The following is an 18,066-nucleotide window of genomic DNA, read 5'->3' on the forward strand; positions in this document are numbered from 1 at the left end:
GAAGATCCTAATTTTGCTATTGTGTTTTCTTTGTGTATATGGGAACTAGTGGCCCAAGACTATTTTTAAGTTATGGTCAGCTAAGTGTGAACATTAGCCATTTGTATGTAAGTCATTTTTGACATTGAACAATAGACATTCATTCCCTTGCAATGTAATACTTATAGCTCTCCCTCTTCTCTACTTTCTTCCTTGCTTATATTGTGTTGGAATCTTACATGTGCTTGATAGTTTGCTTGCTTGAATAGGTTGTGTATTGTGTTGGAATCTTACGTGTGCTTGATAGTTTGCTTGCTTGAATAGGTGGTGTATTGTGTTGGAATCTTACATGTGCTTGATGGTTTTCTTGCTTAAATAGGTTGTGTAATCTTCTTCCTCTTATTAGATTCTTCTTCACCCACATCTTGCGAGAGAGAATCACCACAAAGGATTTTCTCTTTGTGCCTCCATCTAAGTAAAGAGAGCCTCTCCTTTATCCCCATAGCCATGGAAGCATTTTGGTGGGACAATGGAATGAGCACACCACAAATGAGCTAGTGCACTCACAAGGGAAGTTGCATTTGTAGCTCTACAACAAAGTACCAAATGACACTTGTTTAGGAAAGGCTAAGGTAAGCACTTGACTTGAACATATTTGGTGTGCAACTACTATCGCGATGACTAGCCTAGGGCTTTTGCTCCATTTTTTCGTCCATTCCAAGCTATTAGGATATTGCTTGATGTTGATTAGGAAGTCACACTTCGAAAAACATACGGTTTTAGAGGTTTGGTTTTGTTAGATTTGCTATTTTCGGTTTTGTTTTTTTAAAGCTTCTTTTTGTAAGGTTATTTTATTTGCATACTTGGAAAGAAAAAACTCTTAGTTTCTTGGTGATTTGCATGATTTTAAAGGCCATCACATTGAGCAAGTAGTGTCTCAGACGTGAGATTTACTAGCGGCTTCATGACCAATGGACCATGTAGGTGCTAGAGTGGACCCCTTCCTTGACGTGCATGATATCTTAGTGTCTCAGACGTGAGATTTACTAGCGGCTTCATGACCAATGTACCATGTAGGTGCTAGGGTGGACCCCTTCCTTGACGTGCATGATATCTATCCTTAGTTGTGCTTTTCCACCCCCTCCGCCTTCAGCTTGAGGGCATGGTGGTCACTTTCTCGAGCTTTTCCTTGATGTACAACACCATGTACTCTCTTTCGAAAAGTGAGTGTAGCCAATGGGTAGAAGAGCAATAAACATCATTAATGAGTGAAATTCACATCAATATTGCTGCCACGTTGCAATATTGATGGTTATTTAAGTGATGCAAATATTGCTGCCACGTTGCATGCTATCGTCTGATGCCACTTGGTTGAATGTGATTGACTATACCATTGTAAAGAGTTACTTTTATAATTGGTGTTGACAACCGCGGCCTTGTTGGAATGCACTGTTCTTCTCGTGGCAGAGATCGCATCGAGCTAGCATTGATGGCGGGCGTGTTGGACATGGAGGCGCTGCTTCACCGGGTGGCCAAAGCCCCCGGAGGCACCCCGAAGACGAAGATCGTGTGCACGCTTGGCCCCAAGTCCAGGGACGTGCCCATCATCGAGCGACTCCTCAAGGCCGGCATGAACGTTGCCAGGTTCAATTTCTCCCATGGATCGCATGACTACCACCAGGAAACGCTTGATAACCTCAGGGCCGCCCAACACAACACTCAGATCATGTGCGCTGTCATGCTCGACACCAAGGTTTGCTCTAATTTCCTCGTCAAATTCTCCTAAATCACATCGCTTTCACCCTTGATTTCTTGAGACGTTTGGGAACATCAGAACTACTAGCTTACCGAGGTTAGGAATATGGTTAACGGGGATGTCCATTTGGATGGTTGTAGCATGGTTTGTACCAATCACATGCTTTATGAGAGTGCGAGAGAGAGAGAGGGAGAGAGAAGAGACAAGTACACAGGAGAGGGTCCCAAATATCCCCCCCACCAAGGACTGGTGTATTTGCTTTATAAAAGACTGACACCTTGGAGACCTTCCTTAGTTGGAAAACAACAGCTTGACGATGTCCCATTCTTGACCTTAAGTTCAACTTGGCTTTAGTCTCCTTTTGGCTGTCCTGGCCCTTGGAGTGCGTCAACAATTGTGAATAATGAGATGCCTTAACCCTTTGCCAAGCCCATGCTTATATATGACTTCTTATATGTTGGTGAGAGGCTATGGGCCTGCTGCTTATTGCTCCATGACTAGAACACACCCCATAAAATAGGTGCCTTTTGACATGTGGCTTCATGGGCTGGCCGACTGAGGCCTAGCCCTCCTGTGGGCTGGCCAACTGTGACCTATGCCCTTCCATGGGGTGGCCGACAATGCCTAGGGTGTTTATGGGCTCAAAAAATGGCCCATAGGCTGCCCAGGGTAGCACAAGTGTAGAGCAACATAGACATAGGCTATGGTCTTGCGCTTCATGCTACTACATGCATCGATATACTACCTTAGTGCCCTTGCATTTGACTGAAAGCCTATCAATGCTTGGAACACCACATCATCATTCAAGAGGGGGACTCACAGTACAGACTGGCGAGCATGACCATGTACGGGACTTGTACACATGACCATGGATGCTTAGAGTGGATCCTTGGCTAACTCGTCTTGGACTAGGACTCACAAGGGGCGAGTTACCACTCTAGGTCATGCACCTACTTTATGTCCTTGGCTGTGGTTGTGTGCTTGCATCATGGAATGAGCATGCAAATCTTACTGAATTTGTCTACAATTGTCATAAATTGTGTGTTTCTAGATCCAGCTGAGGCGGGAAGGGGGCCTTTGAAGTCCATATTGATGTCTTGAAAAGGGCCCTCAGGAATAGGCAAAGGTTGAAGGAACCCTGCCTGTTTTGTAGGAGGAATACTTCATGCTACTACATGCATCTATATGCTGCCTTAGTGCCCTTGCATCTGGTTGAAAGCCTATCAATGCTCGGAACAGCACATCATCATTCGTCGAGAGGGGGATTCATAGTATAGAGTGGCACTGCTCCATGTGCGGGACATGCACATGTGACCATGACCATGTATGGGACTTGTATACCTGACCATGGACGCTTAGAGTTGTTGGAGAATGCACATGCGGAAGCATAAACTGAACAAGAGAGAGAGAGTAGAGAGAGCTTGTGAACAAGATCACCTTTTATAATGGCAATTGGCAATAGCTAGCAAGAGATGTTGAACAATGTGCAAGGGAAATGGATCCAACTATGCCCATCGGAAGCTGCAAATGCAGATCTGGTTCATCCACAAGGGTTTGTGGGATATTGTTCAGGCAATCAGAAGAAGCCAGAGTGTCCTCAACTCTATGTGGTGGACTCAGGATCAAGAGGATGAATTCCTTGCAGAATTACAAGATTGGGAGAATTTGGATTGGAAGGCGCATTCAGTGCTTGTGTGGACCATCACAGAGGAGGTCTCACCGACGGTGCAAACTCTCACCAGTGTTCATTAGGTATGGTCTAAATTGGAGGAGATAAGTGCAGCCAGCTGAGCAGAGGACAAAGCAGCACCCATTGCCAGTAATTGGTCATGGATAACCTTGGCCTTCATGAGGAACGATTGCATAGAACTACTTGAAGGAAATAACAAACCGTAGAGTTGCCCTTCCAAGGTAAGTGCCCTCATCGGCAAATCTTGAGCAAAGAGATCCTCCAATTTAGACCATACCTAATGAGCACTGGTGAGGGTTTGCATGGCCGGTGAGACCACCTCTGTGATGGTCCGCACAAGCACTGAATGCACCTTCGAACCCAGTCTTGTAATTCGGGAAGGAATTCATCCTCTTGATCCTGAGTCCACCGCCTAGAGTTCTGAGGATGCTTGGGCTTCTACTGCCATGAACAATATCCTACAAACCCTTGTGGATGAACCAGATCCGCATTTGCAGCTTCCAATGGGAATAGTTGGGTTCTTTCAACTTGTCATCCTTGTTCGTACAAGGGGGAGCCATTATCAACTTGTCATCCTTGTTCGTACAAGGGGGAGCCATTATCCACCACAGCAACAAAGAACACAAATCTCAGCTCTCTAAGACTCCTCTTAAGTGCTTTCCAACGAAGCAAGGCTCCAAAACCAATCAGCCCCCTCTCAAATCTGAGAGAGAGAGAGGCTGGACAACAGCAAAACAGTCCTAGAACCACTGGGAACCTCCTACCGGAAGGGACTGGACTCGTGGAGGAAGACGAAGATGTAGAGCCACTTGTTTGGCATCACCACATGCAAGAAACTCACCACAAACAGATGCTGAAATAGAAATCGTAGCCAAAACACTTCACAATCTGCCTCTGTAGAGAAAAACGCAGCCTTGAGGGCTGGCCGTGAAACCGATCCCGTCAAGTGGGAAGACTCCGTTGGACACCCACACGCGTAATAGCACAACTTTAAAACCACAATTTGAAATGGACAACTTAATACAATTTGAAATGGACAACTTAATACAACTTGAAATTAAAATGAAATGAAATGGAAAGATGGACACCAGCACTGGGGCCGGAACGGGCCGACCCCCCCCTCAATATATGATATATTTATTGGGAGTATTTAACAAATACAATGCTCCATGGGTTCCAAGAACCAGATGATGTCCATGTACATATGAAAACAGTACCAAACAAATAGACTCGAAGTCGACGTTCGAAGTAGATGTTCGAAGCAGAACGACCACTAGCGTGGTCCAGTCTCTACGGTCTTGTGCTTTCACTGGACTCCGCGGAGAGCGCCTCACTGGTGTTCTGAGACCACGCACAAACAAGCGCTCTCGTACTAACGCCTGGCTCTCCCGATCTCAGCACCTTTGGACCGAGGTTCTCCAATAGAGCTTGGACTACCCGGCATCGAACGGGTGTTGCCGTGGAGAGAGTCCCTTATCAGATTTAACACATAGTACTTTATTTAAATCTGAAAATTCACTTACTTGTGGTTGGCAGATAGAGGACCAATACCCGTGGTATTTGGGTAGAAGGTGTAGCCACCCAGGAGATGTGAAGTCCTCTTGTAGTCGCCAGTGGAGAAGATGTGCAACCTCTTTCAAAGAAAAAAATAGAGAGGCAGTCTTAGGAGAGGTAACACCTTGCTGAAGAAGCAGCTACCTTGTTGAGATGGCACAGTCGCCTCGTAGAGAACTTAGTGCAGCCACCAAGATAAGTACAACCGCAAAGACCACAGCCACGTGCTGTGAAAGGAGGAGCACCCACTTGCAAGGGAGGAGAGGCCTGGCTGCAGCGTGGAGAGAAGATGGCGTGGAGGAGCAGCCGGCTGTATCCTTCTGGTGATGGCAGCTGCTGTGCAGAGGAGGAGAAGGAGGCGGCGCACAGCTCTCTGGAGTGTATGCACAGCCTGAGAAGGAGGAAGCGTGCAGAACCCGCCTGTTATGGCCGCCTGTAGAGGAAAGGGCAGCCGCCCGCTGGAGGTGGAGGGCAGCCGTCTGCTGTGAAGGACAGCCGCCTGCTGGGGATGAAGTGCAGCCTGTTATGAAGGGAGTGGACACACACAGCTGCCTGCAAGAGGAGGCAGCGCAGCCTGTTATGAAGAGCAATCACCACTTGGCTGCATAAACGCAGCAGCCTGCAGTGCAATCGATAGGGCAGCCAGCCGCCTGGGAAAACAAGCGCAGGAGGTGGTCGCCGAATTGTTTTTTTCTTTTACGAAAGATGATGGAAGCCAATCGCCGGGCGAGACTACGATGGAGGTGAAGGCTTTTTTTTATAAAAAATAAAGTGGAGTTAAACCATTAGATTTGGGCTGGCTCCCCACGTTTGCATGTGGGTGGCCAGTTCCAAGGTGGGTTGGGAAGGTGCCCATGCACCCACCCCCACACACACTTAAGTGGGGCTCCCCTCCTTGGCCCCAAAGGGGGTGCCCACTTTTAAATGAATGTGAACATTTAACCTTATAAAACAAAAGGTTAGAATATGAAATATTAAAATAACATGTGCAATATACTTACCACCTGTTCACATGCACTAAAACTCGTCAGAAGACAGAGCAGACTTCACGACTCACTGGCAGGCATCCCCGCTCAGTAAGTGACGTCAAGCAGGCAAACACAAAAATACAAGTCATGCGAAAACGGTTTCAAACATGCAAAACGTGTGTGCATGTGCAAATAGTAACATGGACATATCTCCCGTTCATGGAACAAGTACAAATATCTGTCGGCACAAATTGGCACGACGTAAAACATAGAAACCTGGTCTTCCTATGGAGTGACAGTCCCATAGGTAAGACACAGTTCCAGGCACGAGCCTCCCTATGGTGTGACAGTCCCATAGGCAAAACACGGCACGAATACTGGCTCTTCCATGGCGTGACAATCCCATGGGTCGAACACAGTCCAGGTCATACATGGGTGGCACCAGTCTGGCTCCCGTCCATATGACACCATCCTGCTAACACACGGGTGGCACCAGTCTGGCTCCCGTCCATGTCAGCAAAATACTGGCCTCTTCACATGAGACACCGGCCTGGCCTCAAGTGAACGAGACACAAAAACTGGAGATGGACCAAATGGTCGGCCAATTGGTGACATCCCCCCGGGCTTCTAAAGAGTTGTCCTCAAGTGAAAAGCCTTAAGATATGCCTGCAACAACTATGGGTAATCAACAAAATAGTCCTCATTTACTCACTCGGCATCAATAGGCAAATAAATCTTAAACTTCACAAGGTATCTCCTGGAAAGCTTTCCTACAGGTAGCTGTCTCTCCTTGTGAAAAACAATCTGTTCTGGCTAGAGGATCTCCTCAAGCTCTTCAATCTCTGGCGGATCTAGTGTGACAGGCTCATCAGGATCTGGCCCCACATATTTCTGAAATAGACTCACATGAAAAGCATTGTGAATCTGCGAGTGACTAGGTAAAGAAAGCCTGTATGACACTTCATTGATCTTTTGAATCACCTTGAAGGGTCCATAATAGCGAGGAGAAAGCTTAGGATATGATCCTTCTCGTCCTGGCCTCTTCCGAAGCCTGGCTTTCTCAAATTTCAACAAAACCCAATCACCTTCTTTGACTTCCATGTCCCTTCTATGCTTGTCAGCAGCCATTTTATGCTTATCCTGAGACCTTGCAATGGCTGTCCGCACCTGACCAAAGGCTACATCCAAGTCACGAACATATTCATCAGCTGTAAAAATCTCATCCTTTGTACGAAGGATGGGTGGCAATACCACTCTGCCATAAATAATCTCAAACGGAGCCTTTCTCATGGAGGCATGGATCGTATTGTTGTAGGCAAACTCAACAAGTGGAAGATACTTCTCCCATGCAGTCTTTTGATCTGCCACATAACATTTCAATAAATCCAACACGGCTGAATTTGCAGCTTCACTTTGGCCATCCGTTTGGGGATGATAAGCTGATGAAAACTCAAGTTTAGTACCCATATTATCAAATAAAGCCCTCCAAAAGAGGCTTGTAGTCCTGGGATCTCTATCCCCAACAATGGATTTAGGCATGCCATGATGTTTGAAAATATTAGCAAGGAAAAGCTTTACCATATGATCAGCTTTGATGGTTTTCTTGACGGGCAAGAAATGAGCTTGCTTGCTAAACCTGTCCACAATGGTCCAAATAGCATCATTCCCATGCTGGGATCTAGGCAAATCCATAATAAAATCCATCGTAATACTTTCCCAAGGTTGCGAGGGAATAGGCAATGGCTGAAGCAAACCTAGAGGGTTTTGCCTGTCAAATTTCACCTTTTGGCAAGTAATACATGCACGCACATAAGCCTCAATGTCTTTACGCATGCTCGGCCAAAAGAAATACCTCTGAATCATATGTGTAGTAGGCATGATACCTCTATGACCAGCATATGGTGGAGCGTGACATTCGTCCATAACCTTTGGACGCAAATCCTTCACCACACATAGGCAATTATCCTTCATAAGATAACCCTCGTTGATAACATAAGAGGCATGTGAATGACCAGCCATCAAATCAGTCCATATATGGCAAAAATCAGCATCCAAATGATACAAATCTCGCATAGCAGATAAGTCTCCATGTGAGGCCACTGAGACTGCAGCTACATAAGGCCTCCTGGATAGTGCATCGGCCACTACATTTTTCTTTCCTAGAGTATGCACAATCTGAAAATGAAACATGGAAAGAAAGTTTGCCATTCTCATCTGCTTCTCTGAAAGCTTTGTTTGAGATAGAAAGTATCTCAAGCTTTGATGATTTGTCTTGACTACAAATTCAGCCCCAAGAAGATAATGTTTCCGTATCTTTAAGGCGTGAATTACAGCCAAGAGCTCTTTCTCATAGATATCCATATGAAGCTCAGCATCATGCAAACGACGGCTCTTGTATGCAACTGCATGCCCTTCTTGATTTAGGACAGCTCCTATGCAATTACCACAAGCATCACATTCAACTACGAATGACTTGTGCAAGTCAGGAACAATCAATACTAGACCACATATGATAGCATGCTTGAGTTGCAAGAAAGCATCCTGTTCCTTTGAAGTCCATTTGAAAGCAGTTTTCTTCTTTGTGAGATCATGTAAAGGAGTGGCTATCATAGCAAAATGCCTTATGAAACGTCTATAATACGAACATAATCCCAGAAAACTACATACTTGATGTACGTTTTGCAAATCGGGCCAATTCCGAATGGTCTCTATCTTTGCAGGATCCATTGTTACGCCATCTTTGGATACAATATGACCCAAATAATTAATCTCTGAAAGGAAAAACTCACTTTTCTTGGCATTAATGAAAAGGCTATCATGCACAAAAACCAAGTACGCAGACTCTTTTTCATCGCTTTATTAATTTGGATGTGTGATACAAGTGGGATTATATCCCCTTCTTTGCCAGCATCAATAAAATGCATGCGGCCTTTATGCATAAATGAAATCATATTAGACTTGTAGTCTTTGCAGGGCTCAAGCCTATGGTGCCACGGCTTGCCCAACAATACATTTCATCCATTTAGTGGAGCAACTAGGAAATGTTCATTATCAAGGTAGCCCTGGATATGGATGCGCGACTTCCCTATCAAAGGGGTAACCTGCACCTCTTTACCAATAAATGCAGCTTCAGCTTCAATCTGAGGTCCCATGTTCTCAACCTCAATACCCAATACAGCTGCCATTTGCATAGAGATGAAATTATCAGTTGCACAGTCATCAAACATGAATAAGGCTGGCTGATCCTTGATTTGCCCCCAAGCCTTGCAAACCATTCGCTCTTTTGCATCATGACTAGTATTTCCTTGCACATCAGGAACTGCATGTACATTAGCCTTGGTCTGCTTGTCCTCGTGCTTTGGTTTGCGATTTGGGCATTGTCGAAACATGTGGTCTTTGCTACCACAAGAAAAGCATTTTCCATCCTTGGCATATTGCTCTCTTTGCTCCGGGGTTAAGCCGAATTTGTTCTTCCTTGGGCCCTGATCTTTAGATGTGTTATTTTCAGCTTTACCACCCTTGTAGGGCTCCTGGAAGTTCTTTTTAGGTGGCTGTCCACCCATTTGCAGATTTGGGACAGCCTTGTCCTTCCCCTTTGAACCTCCTTAATCCTGTTTAATCTTGAGCACCAATTGCTCCGTAGCAAGAGCAGAAGCTGTGAGCTGTTGCAAAGTATGTTTCGGGTGCAATTCAATGCCCGAACGATATGCTGGTTGCAGTCCAGAGCGGAACTTCCTTTTTCTTTCATCCTCAGTGATTTGCATAAAGGGAGTTTGAAACCGGCCTCTGATAGAAACCAGAGTGCGGTAGACTAGCAGTCACCCGTCCACTTGTAGTCTAGATATGAAAACAAAACAGATTGGAGCTAGAGCGCCCGAATCTAAAAACAAAGCGACACCTGTTGGCCCCAAAGCTTGGCGCCCCTTGCAGTATTTCTTTATTCAATTCCAAAAATATGAATGGCTGAGTACAACGAAAATCAGCCAAGAGATTACACTTGTATGTCCAATCTGACGGCCCACAATACCTCTTAGCACAGAGGATCTATGCACACAGATCTGTGTCTCAAAATAACACACTGTGCCTCCCTCTGATCAGCCAAGACCACTAAGCAGGGCAGCCATGAGCATACATCTGGCATAACTCAAGTACATGATTCAACATCTCAGCTCATACAGACATGCACTGTCCAAACTCTGTCTCAACCCTTGTCAATCTGCCATACCCCTCCTCTCACAAGGGGCCAGATAGCTCATATCTGCAAAACAGACATCAAGCAGTAGAAAGAGAGATAGATGAACAGATGAGGAGCTTACCAAAATCAGCTCCTAAATCAGCACTGGAGGAAGCAACGGTACCACTCTGTACTTGCAGGCACTTGTTTCCACAATCCTGCCTCACACGCATGCACGTACTTGTCTGTACCCTCCTCCTTGTGTTCACTTCTATGCTGTCTTGACTGTACAGATCTGAAAAACAGCCCCGTACCCATCTGTACTACCTCGGGATACGTGCCAAGAGTTGTACTTACAAACGCCGCCTGCTGTCCTGATACTGGTCGCCTACGCCGACTGCAACAGAGGAGGCGCCTGCACCTGTACTTGCTGTTGTACAGCAGACACCACCTGTACTTGACTGTACGGCCACCTGCTAGCAGTCGTACAGGTGTCAGAACCTGCCGTACAGCCCCTGTCAGAGCCCACAGCCCCTGTACTTTCTCTGAATGTCTGCGCCGACTGCACCCAGTGAAGAATCTGCAGCAGATTACAGTATCCCACTGTACTTGCAGTCGTACAGTGCTGTACGGACTGCACACGTGGGGTGTACGGCTGAATCTGCAGAGGAGAAAACAGCAGCAACACAGTTCCAGCAGTCGACTCCTCCTTCACAGCTTTTCCACGCTTCCCCACAAGGCATGAAAGCTCCACGACTCCTTTTCCCAAAAAGAAGAGAGAGAGGGAGGAGAGAGAAGCACACACTCCAAAAGTGGAGTGGCCTCCTCCCCATAAAAATCCTAGGGCCCCAAACTTTAAAAGTCCCTAGGGGCCACTAAGGCCTAGGGGCAACTTTAATAAACATTAAAAGTTTAATGTTCTAGTTTCCCCCTTCACACCTAGGGATGTCCATACATCTTTAACTGTGTCCGGGCACCCCCCATGTGAATCATTCAATATTCTGACTCTGCAACCACCATGCCCACACTTGTGCTTCTATTTTCACAGGGCCATGACATACCCCCCTCTTGAAAAATGGCAAGCGTCCTCGATTGCATTCTGGTGATAGAGCAAAATATCCAAAGTGAAATATACAATATGGCAAGATCAGCGTCCCAATCTCTCTAAGCCATGCACATGTATCAACATTCACTGCAAACCAATGGCATAGTAATAGTCCAAGTTGTATACCACTGTGAACCATACATATCCACAAAAATTCCATGTGACTAGTACACATATATCATAGAAGTCCCATAAACAGATGTACTGTCAGCCTCAGTACCTTCGGGTGAGATAAAAACTGCACCAAGCGACCTCTAGATGTCGTCTGAGCCTGTCTGTATCAAGGGAGTGAAGGTGCTACCCCCCTCTTGAGCATCAGGTAATGCTCCAGACCCATGCTCTGCTGAACCTGAATGAGCCACAATAAGAGTCGGCTCTAACTCAAAGGCATCGAGATAAAGCTGCAAAACCTGAGGTGAATCTGTTAAGTCACCTCCTCCATCCACTTCGCATCCATCGGTGAATAGTTCTTGAACTTCACAAGATAGCGACGGGAAACTTTACCTCGTACCTTCCTTTCTTTATGTGCCAATATCTGCTCTGGAATCAGAACCTCATCAAGTTCCTCAACTTCCGGCTGAGCCTCATCTGATACATCCTCAGGCACATCCCCACAGAAAGGTCTAAGAAGACTCAGGTGAAAAGCATTGTGAATCCTCCAATGATCTGGTAACTTCAAACGATAGGTTACCTCACCAATCTTTTCCAAAACCTGAAAAGGCCCATAATAACGCATGCTCAACTTAGGGAATAAGCGCTCTTTACCCTTCATCTTCTTGAGTCTAGCCTTTTCAAAGCGCAAAAGAACCCAATCACCGAATGCAAACTGTAAATCACGTCTGTGACGGTCTGCGGCTTTCTTTTGCTTCGGATGAGTTATCTGGAGTGCCAACTTAACCCTCCGATAAGCTTCATCCAAACTTTCCACATACTGATCAGCCTCAAAGATCTTATCCTTTGTATGCAAAATGGGTGGTACCTTCTTCCCTCCTTCCACAATCTCAAAAGGCGCCTTGCCTGTCGAGGTATGTACAGTGTTGTTATATGCAAACTCCACCAAAGGAAGATACTTTTCCCATTGTTGCTTGTGCTCTGACACATAACACTTGAGAAGATCCAACACTGTAGAGTTAGCCTCTTCTGACTGACCATCTGTCTGCGGATGAAATGACGATGAAAACTTGAGAGTTGTATCCATGTTGTCAAACAACCCTCTCCAAAACAAACTCGTTATCCGTGGATCACGGTCACTAATGATAGATGTAGGCAAGCCATGGTACTTGAAGATGTTCGCCATGAACAACTTCACCATATGATCCACTTTGATCGTCTTACGCACGGGAATAAAATGAGCCTGCTTACTGAACCTGCATATGATAGTCCAGATGCCATCATTTCCCGTTTGTGTCCGTGGAAGATCAAATACAAAATCCATGCAATGCTCTCCCAAGGTCTATCCGGAATAGGTAAAGGCTGTAATAACCCTGGTGTCTTCTGACGGTCAAACTTTACCTTCTGACATACGATGCATTGCCTCACAAAGGCATCAACATCTCTTCTCAAGGTTGGCCAATAAAAGAAAGTCTCCACTGCTTTGACCGTGGCGTCAATACCTCTATGACCAGCATACGGTGGAGCATGACTTTCAATCATAACCTTGAGTCGCCATGGCCTGGTAACACACAGTCTGCCATGCATCAATAAAAACCCATCTCTGAGAGTATAGTGCTCATGCCGCTGACCCTCAGACATCTGATCATATAACCTTTCAAAGTCCTCATCATGGGCATACTGCTCTTTCATTTCATCAAGCTCATGATGATAAGCAAGTGAAACTGCAGAGACCTGTGGGGCTTGCGTGACAAAGCATCTGCCACTACATTCTTTTTGCCTTCTACATGCACAATTTGGAAGTGAAACATTGACAAAAAGTTTGCCCAACGCATATGCTTCTCTGAAAGCTTAGTCTGCGTGAGGAAATAATGCAAGGTCTGATGATCTGTCTGTACAGTGAAATCAGCCCCAAGCAAGTAGTGTTTCCATGTAGAAAGAGCGTGAATTACAGCCAACATCTCTTTCTCATAAACCTGTAAATGCTTCTCAGCATCTTGCAATACTCTACTCTCATAGGCTATGACATGTCCCTCTTGCATGAGAATTGCACCAATGCTACTTCCACATGCATCACACTGGACAACAAAAGCCTTTCGGAGGTCCGGTAACACCAATGCTGGGTCCGAAGTAAGCTTTTCTTTGAGCTTTTTGAATGCTGTAATTTCCCAATCAGCCTATCTAAACGGAGTTGCTTTCTTCGTCAAAGCATGAAGAGGCAAAGCAATCTCAGCAAAGTGCCGTATGTAACGCCTGTAATAGGAACACAATCCTAAAAAACTGCGTACATCATGCACGGTCCTCAAATCTAGCCAATTAAGTATTGCTTCCACCTTCGCTGGATCCATACGGACTCCATGCACAAACACAATATGCCCCAAGAAATGTATCTTCTGCAAAAAGAACTCACTCTTCTTGGCCATTAACAACCAACCTATGGTTTCTGAGTTCTACAAACACAATGGCCAAATGCCTTCTATGCTCTTCCTCAGTTTGTGAATGCACAATCATATCATCAAAGAATGTGCCCACAAACTCTCTATGAGGCCTGAAAATCCTGTCCATCATTCTGTTAAATGTGGCAGGCGCATTTGTCAAACCAAAGGGTATAACCAAGAACTCATACAACCCAAACGTGGTTCGGAATGCTGTCTTATGCACATCCTCGGGTCTAATGCGTATCTGATGATACCCGCTTTTCAAGTCAATACAACTAAAAACTGTGGAGCCCTGTAAGCGGTCCAAAATGTCATCGATCCTCGGTATGGGGAATCGATTCTTAATGGTATTCTTGTTCAGCGCCCTGTAATCAATACACATGCGCCAAGAACCATCCTTCTTCTGCACTAAGAGCACAGGTGAGCAAAAGGGTGATGAGCTAGGCTGTATCAACCCTTTATTCAAAAGCTCCTGCACCTGACTCATAATCTCTTCCTGTTGGGCTGCACTAACACGGTGCGGCGGTCTATTTGGTGGAGTACTACCAGGAATTAGATCTATGGCATGATCTTCTAGCCTCTCAGGAGGAAGTTCTCCTGGCAATGACTTGGAAAAACAGTCTTGAAACCCACATAAGAAATCAGTCCTGTCCTTATCTAACATAGACAAATTAGACTTAGACTCATCATCCTGTGCATCCTTTACATAAATCAAGTACGCGGAAAGATGCTTTTTCATTACTGATGAAATCGCAGAAGCGGATACAATAGGAACAGATTCCCCTTTGAGTTTTACATCCAATACATGCTCTTTCCCTCTATGAGTCAGAGTAATTTTCCTATTGTAAGTATCCACCACTGCATGTACTCTGTGGCACCATGGCATCCCCAACAAAACATCATAGCCATCCAAAGGCATGATGAAGAACTCTTCGCTATCCACATAACCCTGCAAATGAAGCCGAAGCTTCCCAATAATAGGAGTAACGGGTTCTGCATACCCTGGGCAAGCCATATTAGCCTCATGTAACGGCCCCATCTCCTCTGCACGAATCCCCAATCGGCCAGCTAAATCTGGTGAAATGAAGTTGGCTCTAGCACCTGTGTCAAAGAAGATCAAAGCATTCTGATCTATCACTTTGCCCCATGCCGTGCACAACTCTGTAGCTTCACCACCTGGCTGTTCCCCCACAAGATCAGGAACTAAGCCTGCAGAAGGTTTTTGTTTCTTTGGCTTAGGCTCTCCTTCATTGTCAGAGTCCTTTTGGGACTTCCTCTTGGGACAATTGAATGACATATGCCCCTCTTCAGTACAGTAAAAACACTTACGAGCATCTCTCAAAACCTGTCTTTCCTCAGAAGTCCTCTTGGGCATTGGCAACTTCTTATACTTCGTCTCTGAAGACCCTTTAGCATCACGAGAAGCATGCCCAAATTTTTCAGCTTTCTTGCTCAATTTCTTACTGCCTTTAAACCCAAATGAACCACCAGTGAGTAACGCATTAGCTGTCATAGCATTTTTAATCATCTGTGACATGTTCGTTACTCGTCTTTATACAATAATCTCGTACCTCTTTGGGTAGCCCACAACAATACTTCTCTACCTGCTCAGATAATGGCACGGCACGGTAAGAAGTCACTGGGAGTAAAGCTTCCCAAAACTTCTTGTTATAATCCTCCAAACTATCACACTTTGAAGCATCCAATTTGTGCCATGCGGTCATAACATCCACCTCGAATGTAGATGTGAGCCATACGGAAGAGAAAATGTCATGGCCCTGTGAAAATGGAGCAGGACAAGTGTGGGCATGGTGGTTGCAGGGTCAGAATATTTTATGATTCACATGGGGGGTGCCCGGACAGTGTTTAAAGATGTGTGGACAACCCTAGGTGTGAAGGGGGAACATTAAAACATTAACTTTTAATGTTTATAAAAGTTGCCCCTAGGCCTTAGTGGCCCTAGGGAACTTATTCAAGTTGGGCCCTAGGGATTATTATTATTTTTGGGGGAGGAGCCACTTTTGGAGAGTTTCTCTCTCTTCTCTCTCTCTCTCTCTTCCCTTTTGGGAGTCGTGGAGCAAAAGCATGTGCTCATGCGTGGAAAAGCACAGAAGGAGGAAGGCGCCTGCAGAAGACTGTTTTTTTGTGGCTGTTTTCTGGGAGCTGTGTGCTGGAGCAGGCCGTACAGGTCCGTACGACAGCAAGTACTGCTGTGGACAGAGGCGGCGCTGAGCTGTGGACAGATACAGGCTGCAACAGGCGGCTGCAGCTGCTGAACACAGGCTGAACAGGTTGTACGACTGCAAGTACAGTCCTGTACCTTCTGCAGGTACACTGTACGGCCAGTTTTGGGGTAAGTACAAGAGCTGGACAGTACTGTAGCAGTCGGCGCAGGCAACCAGCAGCAAATCAGCAGGCGGCTACTTCTGAATTCTCTGTAGAAACAGCCCGTACCGTCAAGTACAGGCAAGTACAGGCAAGTACAGGCAGGTACAATCAAGTACAGTGCTGATTTTCAGATCTGTGCTTTACAAGGACAGCATAGGAGTGAGCATCAGAAGGAAGATACAGGCAAGTGCAAGCACATGTGTGAAGCAGGATTGTGGGTTCAAGTGCCTGCAGGCACAGATTAGTGCTGTTGCTTCTTCCAGAATTGTTTCACGAGCTGAACTTGGTAAGCCTTGACTCTGTTCATCCATCTCTCTTTCTATTGCTTGATGTCTGCTACAGGTATGTGTTATCTGGCTCCTTGTGAGAGGAGGAGTTTGGCAGATTGACAAGAGATTAAGACAGGGATTGAACAGCATATGTATGTTGAGCTGAGAAGATGTATCATGCTTATGAGTTATGCCAGATGTATGCCCATGGCTGGCCTGCTTTGTGAACTTGGCTGATCAGAGGGAGGCACAGTGTGTTGCTTGAAGACACAGATCTGTGTGCATAGATCCTCTGTGCTAAGAAGGATTTGTGGGCAGTCAGATTGGACTACAGGTGTAAACTCTTGGCTGGTTTTTGTGTTGTACTCAGCCATACATATTATTTTAATGGAATAAAGAAATACCGCAAGGGGCGCCAAGCTTTGGGGCCAACAGGTGTCGTTGTGTTTTCAGATTTGGGCACTCTAGCTCCAATCTGTGTTTTGTTTATCATCTAGACTACAAGTGGACGGGTGTTAGCTCTTACCGCACTCTGGTTTTCTATCAGAGGCCGGTTTCAAGGTTCCGTTGCCGGGACCAATCATCAACTTTCTGAAGGGGGTGAGCTCGTGGTTGTTTTGGAGAAAGCCATCGCTGAAAATTCAGCAATCATGTCTGATACAGAGGAAGAGTACTTCTATCATGAAGAAGAAGAGCAAGAGTCTTCTCCTGAAAGAGATGTATCTGAGGATATTTTTGCAGGAGAACAGGCAGATGTTGAGCCTTATGAGGATGTAACACAGCCAGAAGATGTGCATGGTAAAGAGGATGATGATGCTCGGTTCAAAGATCGCTTGGCTGGTGTTATGGATACTTTTATGCAGCTCACTCAGAGTGAGAGATTTGCTGAATTTATGAGGTCTCGCACAGAGCCCCGCACAGAGCCCCAGAAAAAGAAGAAGGTTCGTTCGAAGAATCTTTCTCATGGTCATAGTGGTACCACTCCACAGGATCCATCTCCTGCACAGTTTCCGAACATGCAGCATGCTTTTGGTGCTAACCCACAGAGTTCCTTTTATGGACAGCCACCTATTCCTCAGCAGAACATGCATCCAGGGTATTTTGGTGGTGGCTCAGTGTTTCAATCCATGACTGGGGGTTATCCTCAGGGAGGCATGGGTATGTATGGGCCTTTTGGAGCCAATTTTCAGCCTGGCATGCAGGGGAATATGTATGGTGGTATGCAGTCCGGTATGCAAGGAAATGTGTTTACAGGCATGCAACCTGGGATGCAAGGCAATATGTTTGGTGGCATGCAGCCAGGTATGCATAGTGGAATGTATGGAAACATGGCTGGGATGTATGGTATGCCTGGTGTTGGAATGGGAAATGTTGACCCAATGATGGGTACGAATGTTGGGGGCAGCAATCTCACGAAACCACTTCCATATGATAACCTAACGCCTATGGGCAAGGCGAAGGATTACAAGGAAGGGGGAGCTGCAGTGAAGTTTGACACTTTCAGTGGGGCCAAGGATAAATTGAAGGCACTTACCTTTTTACAGCAGTTTGATGCTGCTTTTTCTGGTGGGAATTACACAGAGTCCTCGAAGGTGAGGAAAGCTGCCACTTTTCTCAAGGGCAATGCTTTGCAG

The 18,066-nt window shown here is 45.7% G+C and overlaps 1 protein-coding gene across 1 annotated transcript in view; it reads left to right on the forward strand.

The window, feature by feature from the left end:
• The first annotated feature begins 1,400 nt into the window (after positions 1–1,400).
• The window catches only part of LOC147634723 (pyruvate kinase, cytosolic isozyme-like), a 54,335-nt gene continuing 37,669 nt past the window's right edge, over positions 1,401–18,066 (forward strand). The window contains exon 1 of the mRNA XM_086803879.1: positions 1,401–1,732. Within this exon, the coding sequence (XP_086660005.1) occupies positions 1,424–1,732 (309 nt within the window). The 5' untranslated portion in view covers positions 1,401–1,423. The remainder of the gene's footprint in view (positions 1,733–18,066) is intronic.

The sequence above is a fragment of the Cibotium barometz genome, chromosome 10, assembly GCF_041138505.1.
Source record: "Cibotium barometz isolate CiBa-2024 chromosome 10, ASM4113850v1, whole genome shotgun sequence".
Taxonomy (NCBI): Eukaryota; Viridiplantae; Streptophyta; class Polypodiopsida; order Cyatheales; family Cibotiaceae; genus Cibotium; species Cibotium barometz.